The sequence below is a fragment of the Oncorhynchus clarkii genome, chromosome 10 (assembly GCF_045791955.1).
Source record: "Oncorhynchus clarkii lewisi isolate Uvic-CL-2024 chromosome 10, UVic_Ocla_1.0, whole genome shotgun sequence".
In the NCBI taxonomy this organism is placed as follows: Eukaryota; Metazoa; Chordata; class Actinopteri; order Salmoniformes; family Salmonidae; genus Oncorhynchus; species Oncorhynchus clarkii.
The window spans coordinates 38,284,809-38,312,283 of NC_092156.1; the positions used below are offsets into that span (position 1 = coordinate 38,284,809).

General features: G+C 42.6%; 1 protein-coding gene across 1 annotated transcript; it reads right to left on the reverse strand.

Annotated features, from left to right (window-relative positions):
• Positions 1–7,171: 7,171 nt before the first annotated feature.
• Positions 7,172–26,114, reverse strand: LOC139418435 (E3 ubiquitin-protein ligase RNF128-like). The gene is made up of 7 exons (XM_071167847.1): positions 25,528–26,114; positions 23,245–23,492; positions 16,550–16,621; positions 11,290–11,372; positions 11,048–11,144; positions 10,611–10,785; positions 7,172–10,081 (listed from the first exon to the last, which is right to left on the reverse strand). The coding sequence occupies exons 1-7, from the start codon at positions 25,958–25,960 to the stop codon at positions 9,969–9,971; spliced, it is 1,221 nt and encodes a 406-aa protein (XP_071023948.1). The 5' UTR covers positions 25,961–26,114; the 3' UTR covers positions 7,172–9,968.
• Positions 26,115–27,475: the final 1,361 nt, after the last annotated feature.

Here is a 27,475-nt window from a genome sequence, read left to right on the forward strand (position 1 = left end):
AATACTCTACTCATTAAACTGGATGTAGTTTATCACAGTGCCATCCGTTTTGTTACTAAAGCACCTTATACCACCCACCACTGCGACCTGTATGCTCTAGTTGGCTGGCCCTCGCTACATGTTCGTCGCCAGACCCACTGGCTCCAGGTCATCTACAAGTCTATGCTAGGTAAAGCTCTGCCTTATCTCAGTTCACTGGTCACGATGGCAACACCCACCCGTAGCATGCGCTCCAGCAGGTGTATCTCACTGATCATTCCTAAAGCCAAAACCTCATTTGGCCGCCTTTCCTTCCAGTTCTCTGCTGCCTGCGACTGGAACGAATTGCAAAAATCTCTGAAGTTGGAGACTTTTATCTCCCTCACCAACTTTAAACATCTGCTATCTGAGCAGCTAACCGATCGCTGCAGCTGTACATAGTCCATCGGTATATAGCCCACCCAATTTACCTACCTCATCCCCATACTGTTTTTATTTTATTTACTTTTCTTCTCTTTTGCACACCAGTATCTCTACCTGCACATATTCATCTGATCATTTATCACTCCAGTGTTAATCTGCTAAATTGTAATTATTCACTCTTATGGCCCATTTATTGCCTACCTCCTCATGCCTTTTGCACACAATGTATATAGATTCTTTTTTTCTACTGTTATTGACTTGTTTATTGTTTGTTTACTCCCTGTGTAACTCTGTGTTGTTGTCTGTTCACACTGCTATGCTTCATCTTGGCCAGGTCGCAGTTGCAAATGAGAACTTGTTCTCGACTAGCTTACCTGGTTCAAAAAAGGTGAAATAAAAAATAAAAAATAAAAAATCTGATGGAGATCATCAAAGGTTAGTGATTAATTTAATCTCTATTTGTGCTTTTTGTGACTCCTCTCTTGGCTGGAAAAATGGCAGGGTTTTTCTGTGACTGGGTAGTGACCTAATATAATCGTTTGTGGAGCTTTCGCTGTAAAGCATTTTTGAAATCAGACACTGTGGCTGGATTAATTAGAATTGTATCTTTAAAATGGTGCCTAATACTTGTATGTTTGAGGAATTTGATTTATGAGATTTCTGTTGATTTGTATTTGGCGCCCTGCAATTTCATTGGCTGTTGGCGAGGGGTTCCGCTAGCGTAACGGGCTTTCTGTCCCGTAACCTGTCCCATTCCCAGACAGGTTAACCCAAAACCCTATTCTTTCCCCATTAATTTTCCTCATAGGCTACCTCTGCTTCCTTCAGCCAATGCTAATTAACTAATTTCAGGGTTTTAGAACTACAAGCTGGGGAACTCTATGCCCGATCTGTATACAACTTTATATGTGGCATCTATGGACAAAGGTCTCTCAACGCAATATTTACCTAAAACAACGTGAACAATAAAGTCACGTGGTCATGATCTGGCAAAAATGCATATAAATCAGTCAAGGATATTCCTGTTGATGCAAGAAACACTCATCGACCACATGGTGGCACTACTTTTTAAATGAATTATTTAACTCTTATTCTACCAGGTAAGTTGACTGAACACATTCTCATTGACAGCAACGACCTGGGGAATAGTTAAAGGGGAGATGAATGAGCCAATGGTAAACTGGGGATGATTAGGTGACCGTGACGGTGAGGGCCAGATTGGGAAATTAGGCAGGACACCGGGGTTAACACCCCTACTCTTACAATAAGTGCCATGGGATCTTTAGTGACTACAGAGAGTCAGGACACCTGTTTAATGTCCCATCTAAAAGACAGCACCCTACACAGGGCAATGTCCCCAATCACTGCCCTGGGACAATGGGATACATTTTTTTGACCAGAGGAAAGGGTGCCTCCTACTGGCCCTCCAACACCACTTTTAGCAGCATCTGGTCTCCTATCCAGAAACTGAGCAGGATCAACAGCTGTTGCTTCAGAAGCAATCCAGCAGTGGGATGCAGGATGATATGCTGTTGGCACATGTTAATATCTCTTGATCTGTTCGACTCAATGCTGAAATTTGGTACACATCCCCAGGGATACGAGTCTAGCAAACCAACGTGATCTCAGACACCACTGGCACGATTTTGACAAAACTTGGGTGACTGACTTGCCTTAGAGATCTGTCATTTACAAGATTACACTGATTGGCCCAAGGAGGGCACTGCATCATTCGTAGGAGATAACATGTTTACCTTTGCATGCATTTTACTTATAGGTTCTTTACATGGTTGTGTTCATTGCAGCCTACAGCGAATACCCATCAAACATGATTAGTCTTTCCTGCTCTGTCTATTTGCAAAATTTCTCACCAACTGAGATGAGCATGACCTTTTATGCAAAATAATTGTGTCACTAGTGATTGAAGATCAGAAAATGCTTTTAATCCATATACACACAAAATGAACAAATTATCAAAAAGCAATATTTTAATATGAAAATATATTTGCAATATTCTAAAAGTACTTTATGAATATACATACCAGTTATCAAATTTCCCACATGCAGTGCCTTCAGAAAGTATTCACACCCATTTACTTTTTCCACTTTTGTTGTTAAAGGATAAATTAAATTAAAATTGTGTCACTGGCAGCAACACAATACCCCATAATGTCAAATAAGAAATATGTATATAAAAAATGCAGCGCCAGCTGTGCCATCAGAGTCCCTGGGTTCGCGCCCAGGCTCTGTCGTAACCGGCCGCGACCGGGAGGTCCGTGGGGCGACGCACAATTGGCCTAGCGTCGTCCGGGTTAGGGAGGGCTTGGTCGGTAGGGATGTCCTTGTCTCATCGCGCACCAGCGACTCCTGTGGCGGGCCGGGCGCAGTGCGCGCTAGCCAAGGTTGCCAGGTGCACGGTGTTTCCTCCAACACATTGGTGCGGCTGGCTTCCGGGTTGGATACGCGCTGTGTTAAGCAGTGCGGCTTAGTTGGGTTGTGTATCGGCGGATGCATGACTTTCAACCTTCGTCTCTTCCGAGCCTGTACGGGAGTTGTAGCGATGAGACAAGATAGTAGCTACTACAACAATTGGATACCACGAAATTGGGGAGAAAAAGAGGTAAAAATTCAAAAAAAAAATAAAATACAACTAAATATGAAAAGCTGAAATGTTAGCTGAAGTTAATGAGTAAACATGTGCTTAAGGCACATAAGTTGCATGGACCATGCGCAAGTGTTTAACATTATTTTTTTATTAATACCTAATCTCTACCTGTACCCCACACATACAATTAAAGACAGTGCTCAACATTTTAAAGAATGTGGAAATATTGTACAATCCAGGTGTGCAACACAGACTTATCCAGAAAGACTCACAGCTGTAATCACTGCCAAAGGTGATTGTACTGACTCAGGGGTGTGAATACCTATTTAGATATTTCTGTGTTTCATTTTCAATAAATGTGCAAACATTTCTAAAAACATGATTTCACTTTGTCATCATGGGGTATTGTGTGTAGATGGATGAGAAAAAAAATCTAATAGAATTCAGGCTGTAACAAAAAAATGTGGAATGAGTCAAGGGGTATGAAGGCACTGTAACTAAGTCAAATAAAATATAGAATACCCTTTTTGTCCTTTATATAAGAAAAATACTATAATATACATTTACTCTGGAAAGGCTGAACAAGGATAAGACGAGTGAGAAAAAAAAAACAGATACACATATTGAAAGTGTAATGAATTCATGAATGTAAAGTGCATGCACAATCTACTTGAAAATACAGTGAAATCATAGCATTTCCCTATCAAAGTAGGATGGCATGGAATTATATCTTGCACCGGTGAATAATTTTAAGGCACACACCCACAAAGCACAGGTCAAACACATTTGAAAATATTTACATGAAGCCAGGGGGTTCAAAGAGATGATCTTACTGCCATACCGTGAAGGACTATTTCCAAGTTTAAAAATACCATTCCTAATATATGAGCACTAGGCCCGAGCTCGTTTTCCCCGGGTTTCCCTGGCTAAACTAGTTGAACTATGCTAGTTTTCATCCTCATTGCCAAACTTCATTAATACTGCACCCTCCACTTCAAAACTCCTTTGCTAGTTTAACAATTAGGTAACTCATGAATTTGAGGTAAAGAAACGTAAAAATGATTTATAGTCTTGACTGGTTCGAGATATCTGTCGTAAAACGACAGTTGCGAAGGATATCATTGCTACTTGTTTACGTGTTGCTGTGCGTTTTGTTGCCAACCTTACTTTGCTACCCGAGATCTTTACGGTTTTTACTTTTTAATTACCTTTATATTTTTGGTTTTTCCCTCAATTTTTTTTTTCATTCAACTTTTTCACTCCGGACGCTTTATCTGGACGTGGTTCGTCAGGACCCCCAACAGCTGAAGCTAAGTAGTAACATTAACATGATGCCTTCTAATTTCAGTCGCTGTACTCATAATACAGAGGAGAACGATCGCCTTACGGCGAGGATAGCTGTGCTACAAGCCCAGCTTCAGACGCAATTGTTAGGCAAGGGTAATTTCAGTGTAGGAAAGGATGAAACAGCGTCTGTGCCACCAGTAAGTACAGATAGTAACGTTAGTATAAATCCCCTCGCACGGTCCCCGCAGCCGGACAACTTTCTCACAGTTTCTGGTGGGAAATGCTGTAGGAATGCTCAACCGGTGTCGCTCATTCAGCCGACAGAAACTTTCAACCGGTTTTCCCCATTAAGCAACGAGTTGGAGTCAGAGGCCGAGCCTTCTCTTGTCTCTACTCCTCCCGTTACGGGGTCTGAGACGCCAAAGCTTCCCACCATTAGCTCTGACAAATTGAAAACTCTAGTCATTGGCGACTCCATTACCTGCAGTATTAGCCTTAAAACGAATCATCCAGCGATCATACACTTAACGTCGGTAGCCCTGCCCCCTGGTAAAGGCTAATCTGAAGATGGTGCTGGCTAAAGCTAAAACTGGCGAGTGTAGAGAGTATAGAGATATTGTTATCCACGTCGGCACCAACGATGTTAGGATGAAACAGTCAGAGATCACCAAGCGCAACATAGCATCAGCGTGTAAATCAGCTAGAAAGATGTGTCGGCATCGAGTAATTGTCTCTGGCCCCCTCCCAGTTAGGGGGAGTGATGAGCTCTACAGCAGTCTCAACTCAATCGCTGGTTGAACACTGTTTTCTGCACCGCCCAAAAGATAGAATTTGTAGATAATTGGCCCTCTTTCTGGGACTCACCCACAAACAGCACCAAGCCTGACCTGCTGTGGAGTGACGGACTCCATCCTAGCTGGAGGGGTGCTCTCATCTTATCAACCAACATAGACAGGGCTCTAACTCCTCTAGATCCACAATGAAATAGGGTGCACGCCAGGCAGCAGGCGGTTAGCCAGCCTGCCAGCATAGTGGAGTCTGCCACTAGCACAGTCAGTGTAGTCAGCTAAGCTATACCCATTGAGACCATGTCTGTGCCTCGACCTAGGTCGGGCAAAACTAAACATGGCGGTGTTCGCCTTAGCAATCTCACTAGGATAAAGACCTCCTCCATTCCTGTCATTATTGAAAGAGATCATGATACCTCACATCTTAAAACAGGGCTACTTAATGTTAGATCCCTTACTTCAAAGGCAATTATAGTCAATGAACTAATCACTGATCATAATCTTGATGTGATTGGCCTGACTGAAACATGGCTTAAGCCTGATGAATTTACTGTGTTAAATGAGGCCTCACCTCCTGGCTACACTAGTGACCATATCCCCTGTGCATCCCGCAAAGGCGGAGGTGTGCCTAACATTTACGATTTACAATTTACAACAAAAAAAATCATGTCAAAATCATGTCAAAATCATCTTTTGCGCTTCTAGTCATGAAATCTATGCAGCCTACTCAATCACTTTTTATAGCTACTGTTTACAGGCCTCATGGGCCATATACAGCATTCCTCATTGAGTTCCCTGAATTCCTATCGGACCTTGTAGTCATAGCAGATAATATTCTAATCTTTGGTGACTTTAATATTCACATGGAAAAGTCCACAGACCCACTCCAAAAGGCTATCGGAGCCATCATCGACTCAGTGAGTTTTGTCCAACATGTCTCTGGACCTACTCACCGTCACAGTCATACTCTGGACCTAGTTTTGTCCCATGGAATAAATGTTGTGGATCTTAATGTTTTTCCTCATAATCCTGGTCTATCGGACCACCATTTTATTACGTTTGCAATTGCAACAAATAATCTGCTCAGACCCCAACCAAGGAACATCAAAAGTCGTGCTATAAATTCACAGACAACACAAAGATTCCTTGATGTCCTTCCAGACTCCCTCTGTCTACCCAAGGACACCAGAGGACAAAAATCAGTTAACCACCTAACTGAGGAACTCAATTTAACCTTGCGCAATACCCTAGCTGCAGTTGCACAACTAAAAACATTTCTCATAAGAAACTAGCTCCCTGGTACACAGAAAATACCCGAGCTCTGAAGCAAGCTTCCAGAAAATTGGAACGGAAATGGCGCCACACCAAACTGGAAGTCTTCCGACTAGCTTGGAAAGACAGTACCGTGCAGTATCAAAGAGCCCTTTCTATTTTTCCAACTTAATTGAGGAAAATAAGAACAATCCGAAATTCCTTTTTGATACTGTCGCAAAGCTATCTAAAAAGCAGCATTCCCCAAGAGAGGATGGCTTTCACTTTAGCAGTAATAAATTCATGAACTTCTTTGAGGAAAAGTTCATGATTATTAGAAAGCAAATTACGGACTCCTCTTTAAATCTGCGTATTCCTTCAAAGCTCAGTTGTCCTAATTCTGAAAAACTCTGCCAGGACCTAGGATCAAGAGAGACACTCAAGTGTTTTAGTACTATATCTCTTGACACAATGATGAAAATAATCATGGCCTCTAAACCTTCAAGCTGCATACTGGACCCTATTCCAACTAAACTACTGAAAGAGCTGCTTCCTGTACTTGGCCCTCCTATGTTGAACATAATAAACGGCTCTCTATCCACCGGATGTGTACCAAACTCACTAAAAGTGGCAGTAATAAAGCCTCTCTTGAAAAAGCCAAACCTTGACCCAGAAAACATAAAAAACTAATCGGCCTATATCGAATCTTCCATTCCTCTCAGAAATGTTAGAAAAGGCTGCTGCGCAGCAACTCACTGCCTTCCTGAAGACAAACAATGTATACGAAATGCTTCAGGCTGGTGTTAGACCCCATCGTAGCACTGAGACTGCACTTGTGAAGGTGGTAAATTACCTTTTAATGGCATCAGACTGAGGCTTTGCATCTGTCCTTAGTGCTGCTTTTGATACCATTGATCACCACATTATTTTGGAGAGATTGGAAACCCAAATTGGTCTACACGGACAAGTTCTGGCCTGGTTTAGATCTTATCTGTCGGAAAGATATCAGTTTGTCTCTGTGAATGGTTTGTCCTCTGACAAATCAACTGTAAATTCCGGTGTTCCTCAAGGTTCCGTTTTAGGACCACCATTGTTTTCACTATATATTTTACCTCTTGGGGATGTCATTCGAAAACATAATGTTAACTTTCACTGCTATGCGGATGACACACAGCTGTACATTTCAATGAAATACGGTGAAGCCCCAAAATTGCCCTCGCTAGAAGCATCTGTTTCAGACATAAGGAAGTGGATGGCTGCAAACGTTCTACTTTTAAACTCAGACAAAACAGAAGACGCTTGATCTAGGTCCCAAGAAACAAAGAGATCTTCTGTTGAATCTGACAATTAATCTTAATGGTTGTACAGTCGTCTCAAATAAAACTGTGAAGGACCTCTGCGTTACTCTGGATCCTGATCTTTCTTTTGAAGAACATATTAAGATTGTTTCAAGGACAGCTTTTTTCCATCTACGTAACATTGCAAAAATCAGAAACTTTCTGTCCAAAAATGATGCAGAAAAATTAATCCATGCTTGTGTCACTTCTAGGTTAGACTACTGCAATGCTCTACTTTCCAGCTACCCGGATAAAGCAATAAATAAACTTCAGTTAGTGCCAAATACGGCTCCTAGAATCCTGACTAGAACCAAATGTTTTTATCATATTACTCCAGTGCTAGCCTCCCTACACTGGCTTCCTGTCAAGGCAAGGGCTGATTTCAAGGTTTTACTGCTAACCTACAAAGCATTACATGGGCTTGCTCCTACCTATATCTCTCTGATTTGGTCCTGCCGTACATACCTACACGTACGCTACGGTCACAAGACGCAGGCCTCCTAATTGTCCCTATAATTTCTAAGCAAACAGCTGGAGGCATTGCTTTCTCCTATAGAGCTCCATTTTTATGGAAAGGTCTGCCTACCCATGTGAGAGACGCAAACTCGGTCTCAACCTTTAAGTCTTTACTGAAGACTCATCTCTTCAGTGGGTCATATGATTGAGTGTAGTCTGGCCCATGAGTTTGAAGGTGAACGGAAAGGCTCTGGAGCAACGAACCGCCCTTGCTGTCTCTGCCTGGCCGGTTCCCCTCTTTCCACTGGGATTCTCTGCCTCTAACCCTATTACAGGGGCTGAGTCACTGGCTTACTAGGGCTCTTTCATACCATCCCTAGGAGGGGTGCATCACTTGAGTGGGTTGAGTCGCTGATGTGATCTTCCTGTCTGGGTTGGCGCCCCCCCCCCTTGGGTTGTGCCGTGGCGGAGATCTTTGTGGGCTATACTCGGCCTTGTCTCAGGATGGTAAGTTGGTGGTTGAAGATATCCCTCTAGTGGTGTGGGGGCTGTGCCTTGGCAAAGTGGGTGGGGTTATATCCTTCCTGTTTGGCCCTGTCCGGGGGTGTCATCAGATGGGGCCACCGTGTCTCCTGACCCCTCCTGTCTCAGCCTCCAGTATTTATGCTGCAGTAGTTTATGTGTCGGGGGGCTAGGGTCAGTTTGTTATATCTGGAGTACTTCTCCTGTCCTATCCGGTGTCCTGTGTGAATTTAAGTATGCTCTCTCTAATTCTCTTTCTCTCTCTGAGGACCTGAGCCCTAGGACCATGCCTCAGGACTACCTGGCATGATGACTCCTTGCTGTCCCCAGTCCACCTGGCCATGCTGCTGCTCCAGTTTCAACTGTTCTGCCTGTGATTATTATTATTTGACCATGCTGGTCATTTATGAACATTTGAACATCTTGGCCATGTTCTGTTATCTCCACCCGGCACAGCCAGAAGAGGACTGGCCACCCCACATAGCCTGGTTCCTCTCTAGGTTTCTTCCTAGGTTTTGGCCTTTCTAGGGAGTTTTTCCTAGCCACAGTGCTTCTACACCTTGCTTGCTGTTTGGGGTTTTAGGCTGGGTTTCTGTACAGCACTTTGAGATATCAGCTGATGTAAGAAGGGCTATATAAATACATTTGATTTGATACTTAACGCAGATCCAAGTTCAATTTTGAGATTCACCGGCCTCTTTGGCGTAGGATTAGCTGGACGTTTCTGACTGGTCTTGGAACTGTGACAACGGGCAGCTCGATGGGATATGTAATGATTTTGACCCTTCAACTTTTTTTTTTAAATTACAGATTTGTTGATTAAATCTGACTATTAATATAATGAGTAATCTAAGAATGATACGAGTTAATTACAACAAGAAAACTTCTAATTCGTCATCACTCAATACACCCACACTATTCTGTTGTTGGTGTGGGCATATTGAGTATGTTAAAAAGCTGTGGGTGTTAAATAAGCAAATTGAAACCATTTAAAATCAGTAACTGATGAAGTGATACATTGACTGACGTAATTAAGCCTCAAAAAACAATCAAATATCATATTATAAAAAGTACAATTAAATCAGAATGAAACTGGACAGTACCATTTCCAAACTCAGACAAGTGCATCGAAGGATTGCCTCATCAATTTCATGTAAATTGATATGCATATATAGGTCAAGCCCTCTTTCCCTATGAATAATATCAGACCCACATTCCTGGTTTCCCTTGCTTCATGACCACAGGAAACATCTTCGAATGTAATTGATTGTGGCCCAAGTCCCATTAGCCAAGGTCTAGTGCTTAGAGTGAGCACCTCATTCATGTCAGGGGTTCCCGTTGGTTTCGTGAGTTGCCCTCAAAGGCGAGGTTGTCATAATGGGGCTGGAAGATGTCCACCTGGATTGATCCTGGGCCAGGATGGTGCCCCAATGCTGAAACACAAACATGATTACCAGTCAGTCAAGCCCCACATGCACTGCTAGAAAACCGTACAAAAAAAACAACCAGCTGGTCAATAATTACTTTGGCACAATCACTCATACAGATGTCAATGGATAGGCAAGCTAAAGAGAGATGGAAAGGAAGCCCTTTAATCCCAGTAAGAACAATGCTGATTGTTTGATCAGGAAGACTTTGTAGTGGAGTTGTTTATATTTACTTGAAGCAATCAAACTAAGTAAACAAAAATACAATCAGAAAAGTTAAATAAAGGCAATATCTTACCACTATAATTCAAATATGGGTGGCAAAGTTCACATGGTATGTCTTGAGCAAGGGCTTCAGCACATATTATCGAGCTAACGTGAAAGCCAGCATCTCCCAAAGAACCCACAGATGTACCACTACCAACTGAACTAAAATACTCCCCCTTATCTCTATAGACATTGCTAATGATGTGAAAAAGCTATCAAAAACAATTATTGTGAAGTTAAAAGACTCAAAGTAAATTGTGTGTCTTACTCTCATACACGTGGGTCTCATCTGCTGGGCTGCTGTGCTCCTCTGTGCATTGTACAGAAGCATAGCCTGCGGAGGCTGTCTCACTGCGGGTGTCCTCTGGGACTAGAACCCTGGGGTAGGACGTCATGTCTGGATGCATGATCAACTGATGACTGGGCTGGTCCTCTTCCGGCTGCTGCTCAGGGTGATTAAGTTGGATTGATGAATATCATCACTTTCATAAAAACAAAGCAATTTCAGGTCCCACTACGGGTGTTTCAACTTGCAACCCTTGAAAACAGCAATCTAGCATGTGTGCCTATTCTTCTTAAACAATAATCACTAGCAGTGTAAATAGTATTTTCAATCTAAAACAGTCTTTAATCAAGAACTTCAGTGAAAGATAGGCAAAGGTTATTTCAAAGTACTAGGTCATGATGCAAGGTATAGTTGCCTACCTCTACTCCCAAGGCCTTGAGTATGTCACATTTACACATGGGGCAGGTCCTGTGCTCCATTAGCCAGGGCTCAATGCAGGTCTTGTGGAAGAAATGACTGGAAAGTTAAACCAAAATAAACACATAAGAATAATGATGACAATCACAAAATGAAGGTAATTGGAATAGCAGACCGGGTAGGGCTACTCTACTCCATTTGTCAATATTAAACAAGGTAAAAGCCACTGCAGTTCAGTACATACTTGCAGGTGAGAATGGTCAGCACGTCGCCAGACTTGTAAGCGTCAATGCATACTGCACAGGTGTCAGCGTCAGGCCCAGTCTCCTGAAAGACAGGTTTAAAAATAGATTGTAGTGGCACTGAGCATACATTGGGGGTGTGAACGATTAAAACTAGCGTTGCACGGTATACCAGTACCATAGTACCAAAACGTCATGATACCAACATTTTAGAATACCATAGTACAGTTTCATAGGACTCTACCGACATTGTCATCCCTACCGATCTAAAGAACCTGCTGGTACCTGTTATAAAATGTTTAGTCAGTTTTGTTTATAAATTCAGTTGAATTGAAGCAACAGCTACTAGTCTCTTGTATGCACAGGTACAATATCCACTTAACTTTCATGTGCATATCACTTGTGGCAGTTGTAATCAGCGCTGCATGGTCAATCTGCATCTGCATTGGCAGTGCAGCATTTACAGTGATACGACCTCTGCAGAAGTCAGGGAATTCATACTTTTTGCGCTTCACGGAGCAGTGCGGAGCTGTTGTGAAGTGGTAGTCAAGGAAGTGAGTTTGTTTATACTTGACCGCCCGCCCCCACCTACCAATCGCGTCAATGCGAGCCCTCTACATTTTACAAAAGCTGGGCGGGGCACGGCGATGTGGTACGGAGCTCAATTTGGCCTCTGCATGCCTCCGGAGGCTTCGTATTTGCGTCACACCGTCCATACAGCGCCTCCGACCACATTTTCGGATTAAGCATACATTTGCTTTCATTCACCGGTTTCTCTCTGTCCCCTCTTCACGAGCATCTATCTACACACACACTTTTTTCAGGACCCTGTCTTTCAAAGATAATTTGTTAAATCCAAATAACTAAACAGATCTTCATTGTAAAGGGTTTAAACACTGTTTCCCATTCTTGTTCAATGAACCATGGGTAGCAGGGTAGCCTAGTGGTTAGAGTGTTGGACTAGTAACCGGAAGGTTGCAAGTTCAAACCCCCGAGCTGATGTGGGAGCGAGATGTACATATAGGGAGAAACATAATACTGTACCACAAGAGAAAGATGCACTCTAAGTGTATTTGCCATTCTGGTAAAATTAATTTGCCATTCTGGTGAAATGCATTGTCTATTGTATAGGACAGGAAGCCAAAGTAAGGCCATGAGAGCATAGGACAGCTGGACATACCAAGGTCAGAGGGACATACAAAGGAGGGGGTCAGCCAAATGACCAACTGATGGACTATAGACATAGGGCATATATTTTTAGGACATGAAGAGAAGAGACACAGTCTACTAGTTCTAATAAAGGACAGACATACCAAAGACCACACCAAGCTGAACATAAGGGGCCCATAGGATAAGATGGGCATGTATTATTTTTGGGACATGAAGAGGTCCTGTCACCATTATAACTTGACTGAAAGCAGATATGGGCATTATTGGGCGTGAACAAGCAGGAAGCACAGATTGGGATATAATGGTGGCAGATGGACTGAGGGAAGTAACTTCATTTGCATGTGGGATGGACTCATATGTTGTATGTGTATAAATCAGAGCCAGTGCTCTGGAAAAGTGTGTGTTCCGCAGACCATCTAGGCTTCTGATATGTTTGTATTAAAAGCCTATATTGAATTCACAAGTTCTTGTAAGTGTTATATTTTGTAACGATCCTCCACGACACTGACCAGGTACAAATCTGTCGTTCTGCCCCTGAACAGGCAGTTAACCCACTGTTCCTAGGCCGTCATTGAAAATAAGAATTTGTTCTTAACTGACTTGCCTGGTTAAATAAAGGTTAAAAAAAATAAATAAAAATAAACAATTACTGAACATGCACCTGTGGAACGGTCGTTAAGACACTAACAACTTACAGACGGTAGGCGATTAAGGTCACAGTTTTGAAAACTTAATAGAAAGGCCTATAGTGTCCTGACTCTGAAAAACACCAAAAGAAAGATGCCTAGGGTCCCAGCTCTTCTGTGTGAACGTGCCTTAGGCATGCTGTAAGGTGGCATGAGGACTGCAGATGTGGCCAGGGCAATAAATTGCAATGTCCGCACTGTGAGACGCCTAAGACAGCGCTACAGGGATACGAGATGGACTGCTGATCGTCCTCGCAGTGGCAGATCACGTATAACACCACCTGCACAGGATCGGTACATCCGAACATCACACCTGCGGGACAGTTATAGGATGGCAACAACAACTGCCCAAGTTAAACCAGGAAAGCACAATCCCTCCATCAGCGCTCAGACTGTCCGCAATAGGCTGAGAGAGTCTGGACTGAGGGCTTGTAGGCCTGTTGTAAGGCAGGTCCTCACCAGACATCACCGGCAACAACGTTGCCTATGGGCACAAACCCACCGTCGCTGGACAAGACAGGATTGGCAAAAAGTGCTCTTCACTGATGAGTCGCAGTTTTGGATCACCAGGGGTGATGGTCGGATTCGTGTTTATCGTCAGAGGAATGAGCATTACACCGAGGTCTGTACTCTGGAGCGGGATCGATTTGGAGGCGGAGGGTCCGTCATGGTCTGGGGCGGTATGTCACAGCATCATCGGACTGAGCTTGTTGTCATTGCAGGCAATCACAACGCTTTGCGTTACAGGGAAGATATCCTTCTCCCTCATGTGGTAACCTTCCTGCAGGCTCATCCTGACATAACCGTCCAGCGTGAAAATGCCAACAGCCATACTGCTTGTTATGTGCATGATTTCCTGCAAGACCAGAATGTCTGTGTTCTGCCATAGCCAGCGAAGAGCCCGGATCTCAATCCCATTTAGCACATCTGGGACCTGCTGGATCGGAGGGTGAGGGCTTGGGCCATTCCCCCCAGAAATGTCCGGGAACTTGCAGGTGCCTTGGTAGAAGAATGGGGTAACATCTCACAGCAAGGACGGGCAAATCTGGTGCAGTCCATGAGGAGGAGATGCACTGCAGTACTTAATGCATCTGGTGACCACCCCAGATACTGACTTACTTTTAACCGCCCCCCTTTGTTCAGGGACACATTATTCCATTTCTGTTAGTCACATGTCTGTGGAACTTTTTCAGTTTGTGTCTCAGTTGTTGAATCTTTTTATGGTCATACAAATATTTACACGTTAAGTTTGCTGAAAATAAACACAGTTGACAGTGAGAGGATGTTCCTTTTTTTGCTGAGTTTATAAACTCAATGTAAGCTGATGTATATTCCTTCCTCCCATTCATCCAGCCAAATCACAGGTAGGCTTTGCAAATATGAGCAAATCAGCCATCATATTCTATTATACAGTGAACAGTATGAAGTTTAATTCAATGTGTTGTATTATGAAGAAGTGTGAATTACAGAGACAAGTCTTTGGAGAATGCTTAGAAAACGTGAACAAGCGTCTGGGGGAGGGGCCAACAGGATGCTAGGCCACAAATGTTTCCCCACTGTGGTATCGCGATACTACTCGGTATTATGATATTTGGCCTGGTATCATATAATTTGTAAAATGTTGACAAGCCTAGTTTAGACAAAATTGGGATGTTAACGTTAAGAAAAATCTATTTCCACTGTCTATCAGAGTACGCATCCGTTTGCCCAGTTCCCGTATTTCATAGCGAGTGAGTCATGCACAAAACCAGTCATGGTAGACAAATTTGGAATATTCCCACATGCCGGGTTGTGACAAAAACTCACTCATTCTTATGTTTAATAAATGTATCGTATAGTGTGTGGGGCAGGCTTACAATGAGGGCAAAAAACAACATTTGAGAGTGCGCTGACACTGATGCTAGCTGGTATGCAGCTGGAGGTTGAATGTTTGAAGGGGTACAGGACTATAAAAAGTTAGGGAATCACTGGTTTACACTATACAATTAGTTCATTTTAGTATACTCATTAAGTATGTAGTATGTTAGTATGGGTATTCGAACACAGCTCTGGTCTTCCTTTTCTGCACTTGACCATATTACCGGACTGTAATCAAGAAGGGACTAGATCAGAGCCTATACAACTTGTAAAATTCGTGTTAAACTTATTTTTATGAAAAACAGACATATCCCTCCCCATCTTCACAACAACTTCGTCAATATACAGTTGAAGTCGGAAGTTTACATACACCTGAGCTAAATATATTTAAACGCCGTTTTTCACAATTCCTGACATTTAGTCCTAGTAAAAATTCCCTGTTTTAGATCAGTTAGGATCACCACTATTTTAAGAATGTGAAATGGCAGAATAATAGGAGAGAGAATGACTTATTTCAGCTTTTATTTATTTCATGACATTCCCAGTGGCTCAGAAGTTCACATACATTCAATTAGTACTTGGTAGCATTGCCTTTAAATTGTTTAACTTGGGTCAAACGTTTTAGGTAGCCTTCCACAAGCTTCCCACAATAAGTTGGGTGAATTTTGGCCCATTCCTCCTGACAGAGCTGGTGTAACTGAGTCAGGTTTGTAGGCCTCCTTGCTCGCTCACGCTTTTTCAGTTCTGCCAACAAATGTTCTATAGGATTGAGGTCAGGGCTTTGTGATGGCCACTCCAATACCTTGACTTTGTTGTCCTTAAGCCATTTTGCCACAACTTTGGAAGTATGCTTGGGGTCCTTGTCCATTTGGAAGACCCATTTGCGACCAAGCTTCAACTTCCTGACTGATGTCTTGAGATGTTGCTTCAATATATCCACATAATTTTCCTGCCTCATGATGCCATTTATTTTGTGAAGTGCACCAGTCCTTCCAGCAGCAAAGCACCCCCACAACATGATGCTGCCACTCCCGTGCTTCACGGTTGGGATGGTGTTGTTCGGCTTGCAAGCTTCCCCCTTTTTCCTCCTAACATAACGATGGTCTTTATGGCCAAACAGTTATATTTTTGTTTCATCAGACCAGAGGATATTTCTCCAAAAAGTACGATCTTTTGATTGATTTGCACTTTAAGCACCTTAAGGAGTGGAAAAGATGGTTTCTAGGTGGCAGGGTCAGATGGAAAAATGTTGGATGGGTAGGGTTGGGGGAGTAGGCTCACATTTTTATTATTTTCTTTGACATACTAAATGTTCTGTAATCAATACTTTGTGTTTATTTATGTACCTTTAAAATGTTTTTATTTTGGAGAGGCAGCCCAGAGGTTAATACAACCTAAATATGAAATTATAGTCAAAGAATCATAAATCACAGTAAAACTTGTATATGCCATGTGTTCCCAGTTTGAAACATCCGTATTTGCATATGATCCTGAAAGTCATGCAGAATAACCATAAACACATCTGGACTTTACTTGAACGGTTTGTTACCTTATCTCCCCGTTTCACGGTCCGGACTTGCAGCTGACCAATGGCTTTCTTGGCCTCTGCCTTCAGCTGTTTCTGTTGGAGTAGAGAGAAGAACGTGTTCAGTGTTTAAATTACATTATTAATCAGCTTCCTCTGACAATTGGAGACATCTGGATTTCAGGAACAGTGTCTTCAACCTACCTTCGGTTTCCCCTGAAAACCGGATGTGGGGACCCTGCTCAGCAGTTTATTTTATGCCTGCTACATTAGGTTAAGCAACAGACGAATAAAATAAAAAATAAAAATCACAATTTAAAATGTCTAGAATGCAACACCAACACAGCCAACATTTTGCGCCAACAATTAATTGTTAATTTCCTGTAATGTGACCATACATGATTGAAATAGGAGTGAGCAGGAGAACGGTAAGCGATGAGGTCACGTTAGAGACCTTTTATTCCATTTGAACATGGGTGATCTGGGAGGAGAGCGTTTATTATAGCAGTCCTACTGTGTGTCATTAAGCCTCTTCTCTAAAACCATGTATTGGAAACATTACATCGGCTTGTATATAGGACAGAAAAACATCAGATTTACATACATCAGGGGTTTATAAGTATTAGGCATAATCCTGAGGGACAGAGAGACCAGCTCAATTCTATATAATTTGGGATATACCACATACACAATTAAAGACTCTTAATGCTGCTTATGCAGCCTCCCCCATGGCAACAAGACAAAATAATGTGCACAAAGGCACATAGGAAGAATCAACGTTATGAAAGCGAGTTAGGATACATAGTATGAGGGATCACAGGGACACATTAGCATTGAGGATTCTCTGGAAAATATCATGGAGATATTTTCTGTGATATATACTCTGAACGTCAGTGGCGAAAGGGCCACTGGTACACTGGAGAAGTGTGCTCTTCACGGATGAATCCCGGTTTCAACTGTACCGGGCAGATGTCAGACAGTGTGCATGGCACCGTGTGGGTGAGCAGGTTGCTGATGTCAACGTTGTGAACAGAGTGCCCCATTGTGGTGGTGGGGTTATGGTATAGGCATGCATAAGCTACGGACAACGAACACAATTGCATTTTATCAATAGCAATTTGAATGCACAGAGATACCGTGATGAGATCCTGAATGCCCATTGTCGTCCACTCATCCACCGCCATCACCTCATGTTTCAGCATGCTAATAATGCATGGCCATGTATCAGGGATCCATACACAATTCCTGGAACCTGAAAATGTCAGTTCTTTAAGGCCTGCATAATTACCAGACATGTCACGTTTTGAGTATGTTTGGGATGCTCTGGGTTGACGTGTACGACAGCGTGATCCAGTTCCCACCAATTTCACAGATATTGGAGAGTGGAGCTAAGCATTCTGCCTATAGTAAACACTTCACCATATAGGCCTGACAGTTCAGGGCAATTCCAAGGTAACAGCATTACACCTTTCAAACTGTATGCTAAACAAAAACCAAAAACCAGCCAAGCTTCCCCCAAAATGTACCAAGAAACATAAAATAATGTATCTTACGTCTCTGACGAATATTACAGCGTTTTCCTTCATTTTGGAGGAGGCCGAATGCATCTCACCAGCGAAAGCATCTGAGCAAGCGAAACAGAGCACCTCTTTCTCAGTGTCTACCTGATGCTGTCTGGACAAAAAGAATGACCTTGTTGCCAACCATAGCATTCAATGCAAGGGAAATCAGCAAGCATTTTGGCTCCCTTGATAACATATAAAAATAAAGTCAATCAGCGTTGCACTACATTGAGTGAACTGTGAATGGAGGGCAACAACTCAGCAGCAGGACCGCTACCTCCGCCTTTGTGCAAGGAGGAGCACTGCCAGAGCCCTGCAAAATGACCTCCAGCAGGCCACAAATGTGCATGCGTCTGCTCAAACGGTCAGAAACAGACTCCATGAGGGTGGTATGAGGGCCCGACGTCCACAGGTGGGGGTTGTGCTTACAGCCCAACACCGTGCAGGACGTTTGGCATTTGCCAGAGAACACCAAGATTGGCAAATTCGCCACTGGCGCCCTGTGCTCTACACAGATGAAAGCAGGTTCACACTGAGCACGTGACAGAGTCTGGAGACGCCGTGGAGAACATTTTGCTGCCTGCAACATCCTGCCTGCAACATCCTCCAGCATGACCGCATCGAGGGACAATAACAGGAAAGTGTCAGAAGGTGGCTGCTCATGAACCGTTGTGACCCAAAGTTTACACTGTAACGAGGGTGTGCACAAAGGGGTGGGGTGTAGATTGGCAGGTAGGGTTGTTGTCCTTGATAATCTTTTTGTCCTTCCTGTGACATCGGGTGGTGTAGGTGTCCTGGAGGGCAGGTAGTTTGCCCCTGGTGATGCGTTGTGCAGACCTCACTACCCTCTGGAGATCCTTACGGTTGTGGAAGGTGCAGTTGCCGTACAAGGCGGTGATACAGCCCGACAGGATGCTCTCGATTGTGCATCTAAAAGTTTGAGTGTTTTTGGAGACAAGCCGAATTTCTTCAGCCTCCTGAGGTTGAAGAGGCGCTGTTGCGCCTTCACCACGCTGTCTGTGTGGCTGGACTATTTCAGTGATGTGTATGCCGAGGAACTTCAAGCTTTCCACCTTCTCCACTGCTGTCCCGATTGATGTGGATGGGGGAGTGCTCCCTCTGCTGTTTCCTGAAGTCCACGATCATCTCCTTTGTTTTGTTGATGTTGAGTGAGAGGTTATTTTCCTGACACCACACTCCGAGTGCCCTCACCTCCTCCCTGTAGGCCGTCCCGTCGTTGTTGGTAATCAAGCCTACCACTGTAGTGTGGTCTGCAAACTTGATTGCACAGGGCGGGGTCGAGAACTAGGGTCTCGAGCTTAATGACGAATTGATGGTACTATGGTGTTAAATGCTGAGCGGTAATCGATGAACAGCATTCTTACATAGGTATTCCTCTAGTCCAGATGGGTTAGAGCAGTGTGCATTGTGGTTGCGATTGCTTCGTCTTTGGACCTATTGGGGCGGTAAGCAAATTGGAGTGGGTCTAAGGTGTTAGGTAGGGTGGAGGTGATAAGATCCTTGACTAGTCTCTCAAAGCACTTCATGAGGACGGAAGTGAGTGCTGCGGGGCGATAGTCGTTTAGCTCAGTTAGCTTCTTGGGAACAGGAACAATGGTGGCCCTCTTGAAGCATGTGGGAACAGTAGACTGGGATAGGGATTTATTAAATAGGTCTGTAAACACACCAGCCAGCTGGTCTGCGCATGCTCTGAGGACGAGGCTAGGGATGCAGTCTGGGCCGGCAGCCTTGCGAGGGTTAACACATTTACATTTTTGACTCACGTTGGCTATGGTGAAGAGGAGGCCGCAGGTTTTGGTTGCGGGCCGTGCCACCGGCACTGAATTGTCCTCAAAGCGAGCAAAGAAGTTGTTAAGTTTGTCTGGGAGCAAGACATTGGTGTTTGACGGGGCTGGTTTTCCTTTTGTAGTCCGTGATTGACTGTAGACCCTGCCACATATGTCTTGTGTCTGAGCCGTTGAATTGCGACTCTACTTTGTCTCTATACTGACGCATAGCTTGTTTGATTGCCTTGGAGGGAATAGCTACACTGTTTGTATTCGGTCATGTTTCCGGTCACCTTGCCATGATTAAAAGCAGTGGTTCGCGCTTTCAGTTTTGCACGAATGCTGCCAACAATCCACGGTTTCTGGTTGGGGAAGGATTTAATATTCACAGTGGGCACCACACATCCACCGATGCACTTGCTAATAAACTCGCTCACCGAATCAGCGTATACGTCAACATTATTGTCCAATGCTATCCAGAACATATCCCAGTCCATGTGATCGAAGTAATCTTGAAGCATGGAATCAGATTGGTCGGACCAGCGTTGAATAAACCTGAGCACGGGCGTTTCCCGTTTCAGTTTCTGTCTATAGGCTGGGAGCAACAAAATGGAGTCGTGGTCAGATTTGCCGAAAGGAGGGCGAGGGAGGGCTTTGTATGCATCGTGGAAATTAGAGTAGCAATGATCTAGAGTGTTGCCAGCCCGGGTCGCACATTCGATATGCTGATAAAATTTAGGGAGCCTTGTTAAAATCCCCAGCTACAATAAATGCAGCCTCAGGATATGTGGTTTTCAGTTTACTCCAATGGAGCTCTTTCAGGGCCGTCGAGGGGTCTGCTTGGGGGGGGGGGGGGGGGGGGGGAGTATACATGGCTGTGAATATAATCGAAGAGAATTCTCTTGGTAGATAATGCGGTCGCCATTTGATCGTAAGGAATTCTAGGGTCAGGTGAACAAAAGGATTTGAGTTCCTGTAAGTTGTTATGATCACACCACGTCTCGTTAATCATAAGGCATACCCTTCTTCTTACCAGAGAGATGTTTGTTTCTGTTGGCGTGATGCGTGAAGAAACCGGGTGGCTGTACCGATTCTTTTTTATTTTATTTATTTTACCTTTATTTTACTAGGCAAGTCAGTTAAGAACAAATTCTTATTTTCAATGACGGCCTAGGAACAGTGGGTTAACTGCCTGTTCAGGGGCAGAACGACAGATTTTGTACCTTGTCAGCTCTGGGATTTGAACTTGCAACCTTTCGGTTACAAGTCCAATGCTCTAACCACTAGGCTACCCTGCCGCCCCTGATAACGTATCCCGAGTGAGCCATGTTTCCGTGAAACAAAAGACTGGACATTGGCGAATAGTATACTCAGGAGCGGTGGGTGGGGGTGCCCGTCTACGGAGCCTGACCAGAAGACCGCTCCGTCTGCGGCTCTTTGATTTGGGTCGCCTACTGGGATCCGATACATTGTCCTGGATGGTGGTCCAAACAGAGGATCCGCTTCGAGAAAGTTGTATTCCTGGTCGTAATGTTGGTAAGTTGACGTTGCTCTTATATCCAATAGTTCCTCCCGGCTGTATGTGATAAGACTTAAGATTTCCTGGGGTAACAGTGTAAGAAATAATACATAAATAACACTTTGTATTCAAGACAAACTTAATTTCTTTGCCACATTTTTCAGTTTTACTTTAGTTGGTGCATGCTACACCACTGCTAAGAAATTGTGATGTGTCAAATTATATCCAGCTTAGGTCTCTTATTTTTTTAATAATGTTATTGAAAATTCTGCTACCATGTTGTGCTGCTGCCATGTTGCTACCATGCCGTGTTGTCATGTGTTGCTGCCATGCCATCATCTTAGGTCTCACTTTATGCAGTGTTGTGTTTTCTTGTCGTGATGTGTTTTGTCCTATATTTTTATTTAATTTATTCATATTTTTAATCCCAGCCCTCATCCCGGCAGGAGGTCTTTTGGTAGGCCATCATTGTAAATAAAAATGTGTTCTTAACTGACATACCTAGTTAAATAAAGGTTCAATTTAAAATAAAAAAAAATAAATAACCTGGTACACCCCCCAAGCATCATGAAACCTGGTGTCGGTCACTAAATTAAAATTCTGGTATTGACACAACATAATATTAAAGTGAGCTCCAAAAGCATTGGGAGAGTTACACATGTTTTTGTTGTTTTGGCTCCAGAACTTTGGATTTGAAATTATATAATGACTGAAGTTAAAGTGCAGACTGTCAGCTTTAATTTGAGTATATTTTCGTCACAGTTTAGAAATTACAGCACTTTTTATACATAGTCCCCCACCATTTTAGGGGACCAAAAGTATTGGGAGAAATTAACTTGTGTATTAAAGTAGTAAAAGGTTAAGTATTTGGTCCCATATTCCTAGCAGGCAATAACTACATTAAGCACGTGACTGTACAAACTTGAATGCATTTGCTGTTTGTTTTGGTTGCGTTTCAGATTTTGTTCCCAATAGAAATGAATGGTAAATAACGTAGTGTCATTTTGGAGTCACTTGTATTGTAAATAAGAATATAATGTTTCAGACTCGTGCATTAATGTGGATGATACCATGATTACGGATAGTCCTGAAATAATCGTGAATAATGATGAGGGAGAAAGTTAGCTGCACAAATATCCTACCCCCAAGACATGCTAACCTCTCACCATTACAATAACGGGGGAGGTTAGCATTTTTTTTGGGGGGGGGGGGTGGGGTATGGTATTCATGCCTCTAACGCATTTCAAATCCAAAGTGCTGAAGTAAAGAGCCGAAACAAAAAAATGTGTCACTGAGCCAATACTTTGAGTTCACTGTATGTTTAGTGTAGAAAAGAAAAACACTTCCAGTGGAATTTCCCCAGTCATATTGTTCTACTGATCAAAGGAGATATAGGTGCAGCATTATATTTCAGCATAAACCACTGATTGGTGTCACTGTCAAACAAGTAATTGTGTATTTACTAGCAGTCTTGGGACAAGACTGCTGAATCTGACTGTTCAGGTTTAGACATTAAAACATACGGTAACCTCATGGTCAGTCGACTTCCCTGTTTAACAATCACAAAACCAACTATGTTTCCCTGTCTCCTAAAGGCAATTCAATAGAGATGAACATGACTGATGAAAACAATCATGGGAATGCAGTAGTTTACTTGGGCAGGAGCTCAACGGCGCTGAAACCAGGAACCTCAAATTGTCTACTGCTCGTGTTCCTGCACTTATTACAGAATATAGGCTTAAAACTACTGCAGTTCCTGCACCTAAATATAAACAGTACATACACAAAATGAGTACCAGACCTATTTCAGTACAAGTCAAGCATTGTGGGAATGTGTAAAACTGGTCTGACCTGTTGAAGGTTTTGTAGACGAACAACGTTGAGGCGGCGAGCCGAGTAGAAGATGAAGTAGCAAACAGTTACTGCTGTTATCATGAAGAAGGAGATGGAGACGAAGAAGACCGAGTAGTGGCTCATCCAGACACCATGCTGCTTGACCACCTCAATGGTCATCGAGACTGGAATCCCTTGCCTGAGCAGCTCAACAATTTCCATGCCCCGTCTGTGACTAATCATGATGGCAACCATATCTCCTGTTCCTGTAACCAGATGGGAAACAAAGTATGAGGAAACATAAATACAGGCTGGGCCTTAAATATGCTATTAGGTGCTCAAAGAAATTCCAGTATCTAGGCCTAATGTGTCAGTCTATTACAAATATTTAACAAACAATGTAAGAACATGGTGTTCTTTAATGTGAAAACATACCTACTGCAAAGTAAGTAGAACAATAGAAGGATCCATTACATGGTAGTGACGGGGGATAATATCAATATAGTTACATATCAGGACATTTTTATTAATTTTTTTACGATATATCGCAGCGTTTCGACAATGTCGCAATATTATTTGTGCCAGTTGGCTGTACCTGCACCAAAACTCAGGTATTTTTCCATCAACAAATGGTTCTGCATCATTTTAAATAGGGAGCCAATTTGTTTTCAGCACTTTTATTTCCATGATGGATCAAAACTAGTTCTCTCATGCTCCCTCTGCAGCAAAATGGTGAGCAATATGTTTGGAATGTTGAATCGCAATACATATTAGCACCTAAGCATTGTGATATCGTATCGGGAGGTCCCTGACACTTCAAATCAAAAATCAAATCAAATGTTAGTTGCATACACGTTTAGCAGATGTAGCTGAATACCTGTGTTCCTAGCTCTAACAGTGCAATAAAATCTAAAAGAATGGCATTAAGAAATATATAAATATTCCCAGCCCTATTACATGGAGACTCATATCTCCCTCACTAACTAAGCATCCGCTGTCAGAGCAGCTTACCGATTATTGCGCCGGTACACAGCCCATCTGTAAATAGCCACCCAACTACCTCATCCCCATGTTATTTATTTTGTTCCTTTGCACCCCAGCATCTCTACTTGCACATCTATCACTCCAGTGTTAATGCTAAATTATAATCACTTCACCAATATGGCCGATTTATTGCCTTACCTCCCTACATTTGCACACACTCTATACAGATTTTTCTATTGTGTTATTGACTGTACATTTGTTTATACCATGTGTAACTCAGTTTTTTTGTCACAGTGCTTTATCTTGGCCAGGTCGCAGTTGTAAATGAGAACTTGTTCTCAACTGGCCTACCTGTTTAAATAAAGGTGAAATATATATATTTTTAAAAACATGTGACTCATGTCAACACAAATATTTCCTAAATTAGCTAATGGAGGGCATAGCTCAATGACTTAATATTACAAGGCTTATCTTTTCATTTTAAACTAGCTTCATTACACCCTCACATGGAATGGACAATCTGAGGCAATTACCATAGTTTTTCAGCAAGTCAATGTCACTTAAGTGTCTAAACTCCATAAAGAATGGAAGAACAGGCAGAATGGAAGGCTATGCCACACAAGACATGTGTAGGTAGGCCTACAGTGGGGTTCTTCAGAATTAGAGCTGAGCAGAGGGAACAGGTTTTGCAAATACTTCCCAGATGTTGGCCTACATTAAGTATACTCAAAAGCAATTCAGAGAACATTAGAATTTAACAATTATAGACGATGGTTTTCAAATTAACTTATCTTGACCATTCGGCTATGAGAGCTTTTTCATCCAATAATATAGTAGGCTACTGGGGTGATTTAAGTGCACGGGGTAGCTTAAATGAAAGAGAAGGGTGCAATTGCGGCACACAATTCTGGGCGTTCCACTTAGGACAGGTCGGAGGCGGGGGTTACAGTTGGCAGTGTTATTAATGCACAATAACATTGGAAGCCAGCTGCGGATAAACACCACAAAAGGGGCGGGGCGATAACAGTAGCTAGCTAGCCGTACACAGTAGACAGTGTCCTTCACCAGTGTGTGTTCGCTTAGCCAGCTAGTTTAAGAAGGACTCCGCTACACACTAAGCGGGGGCGACGCAGTAATCTAGCAAGCCAACTAGCACACGGTGTCGTTAACTATCAAGCTAGCTAGTACACGTTAGATCCTAACCTCCTCTCTGCTGGTGCTAGCGTAAGGTGGGGACGATCGCCCCACCTGTTTAGGACAGTGACATTATACTTTTATTTCACTTTTTGCTGTAAATTGCAAACTACATAACGTTACCTGGGTGCGACATTTGGATGACTGTATTGTTTGTACCAAGACCATTGAAAATTACAGCAGCAACAGCTCCTTTACTGGCTGCAACATTGATCTTCTGTGAAAAAGTACATTCGTAGCCGCGTTGAATTATGGCGATCCACCCCTTTGACCCACTAGGCACATCATAAAAAGTATCACTTTCGCAACTGTAAATCGGATCAGGTAAATAAACGTCCCCAATCACCGTAACTTTAGGAGAATCTTGTCCATATAGCGTTGGTCCGCTTTCCCCTTGTCGCGATATGGTTTCGTTGTTTGCAGGATCAATAAACGACACGTTCAGGTAGGCTGTGTAATAAGTCGCTACTGCAAAATGTAAACTCGACACCTGAAGACTTAAAGCCACAAACAGCCATGAAAATAGATACCGTTTCGCTAAAGGTTCCATAATCATTTTTTACGGCGTGGGTTACCAGTGCCGTTCCGCGTTGAACAGTCGATAAAAGATATGGGACTTAAAAACAAAACGAAGAAAATTTTTAGCTCGTCTAACTAACGTCATTAGGATATTAAGCGGCGGGCTGACAGGTGAACTAGTTCTAGACTCCTCCCTTCGTGACGTCAATGAGGTCAAATTGAGAGTAGTACGCTCCCATTTCATTCTTAAAGGAGAAGCACACGTTTAACCAAACCTCAAGGATTAGTTAGTTAAAAAAAAAAAATTACATGGCGACATAATACAAACAAATTAAACAGAGACACATCACAATAACGTTTACAATGCAATGCTTGCTGTTGGGTTACAAACCTATGTTCCTGCAGGGCCTAATTGATTGTCATGTGCAGACAATGAACAGTGCAACAATGTTGCTAAGGCCCAATCAATCATTCAAATTGTATTTGTCACATGCTTCATCAACAACAGTTGTAGACTAACGAAATAATAGAAAAATAATAACATGAGGAATAAATACACAATGAGTAACAATATACACTGGGTACCAGATGTGCAGGGGGTAATTGAGGTAGAGATGGCCTGGACTCTGGGGTAGACATAAACGTAAATCCAGAACACTCAAACTAGTATGGTATGTATTCATTTGTGGATGTCCATTATGTATAATATTTTACAAATTTTTGCTCAATGTATATGTTAGGAATTCCAATTTGTTGTGGCTAACACTAACGTTAGCTAAGGGGCTAACATTAGCTGGGGTTAATGTTAGGAGTTGGTAAAGAGTTAAAGTTAGCAACAACTTACCATTTTAGCTAAGTAGCTAAAAGTATTAAGTCGTTTCTAATTAGATAATATGATACAGTTGTCAAACACGCAGCCTTTAAGTTGGTAGACGTTCGGTCCTAGATGTATAGAAGCCCACGTACTGAACGATGAAATGCAACCATAACTCATCCCCAGGCTTGTCTTCTGATTTCGAAAAAAAAGTGAACACTTGGTCAATTGATGTACAAATTCATTTAATTCATCTTGCTCTGATGTACAGTATGTCATTCCTTAATCAATATAGACATACTGTATCATAAAATCAAGTGCATGTAATGCATTTGCTCCTAAAAGAAATCACTTTAAACAAATACCAGAAAACACCATTGCCTATTTCAGATACAAATGTGGCCAACATACAGTATAACTTAGTTAGCAGAATCATACCTAGCACAGGAGGCTGCTGAGGGGAGAACGGCTTATAATAATGGCTCGAATGAAATGATATTAAACACATGGAAACCATGTGTTTGTTTAATACCATTTCATGAATTCCGTTCCAACCATTATGAAGAGTCCGTCCTCCCCACTTAAGATACCACCGGCCTGTATTACCTAGCCTGCACACACAGTATTAAAGACCCAGTACAGTCACACTGAACAAACACAGAAATGCAACATGTAAAGTGTTGTTCTCATGTTTCATGAGATGAAGTAAAAGTTCCCAGGAATTTACCATGAGCAGAA

What these genes read in the sequence shown, in the direction of transcription:
- LOC139418435 (XM_071167847.1), bottom strand. Translation starts at nt 25,960, where the DNA reads ATGATTATGGAACCTTTAGCGAAACGGTATCTATTTTCATGGCTGTTT. An exon ending in TCAAGGCCTTGGGAGTAGAG is followed by an intron (nt 10,786 to 11,047) that starts GTAGGCAACTAT and finishes CACCCTGAGCAG; the next exon opens with CAGCCGGAAGAGGACCAGCC. An exon ending in TGAGACCCACGTGTATGAGA is followed by an intron (nt 10,082 to 10,610) that starts GTAAGACACACA and finishes TTTGTGTTTCAG; the next exon opens with CATTGGGGCACCATCCTGGC.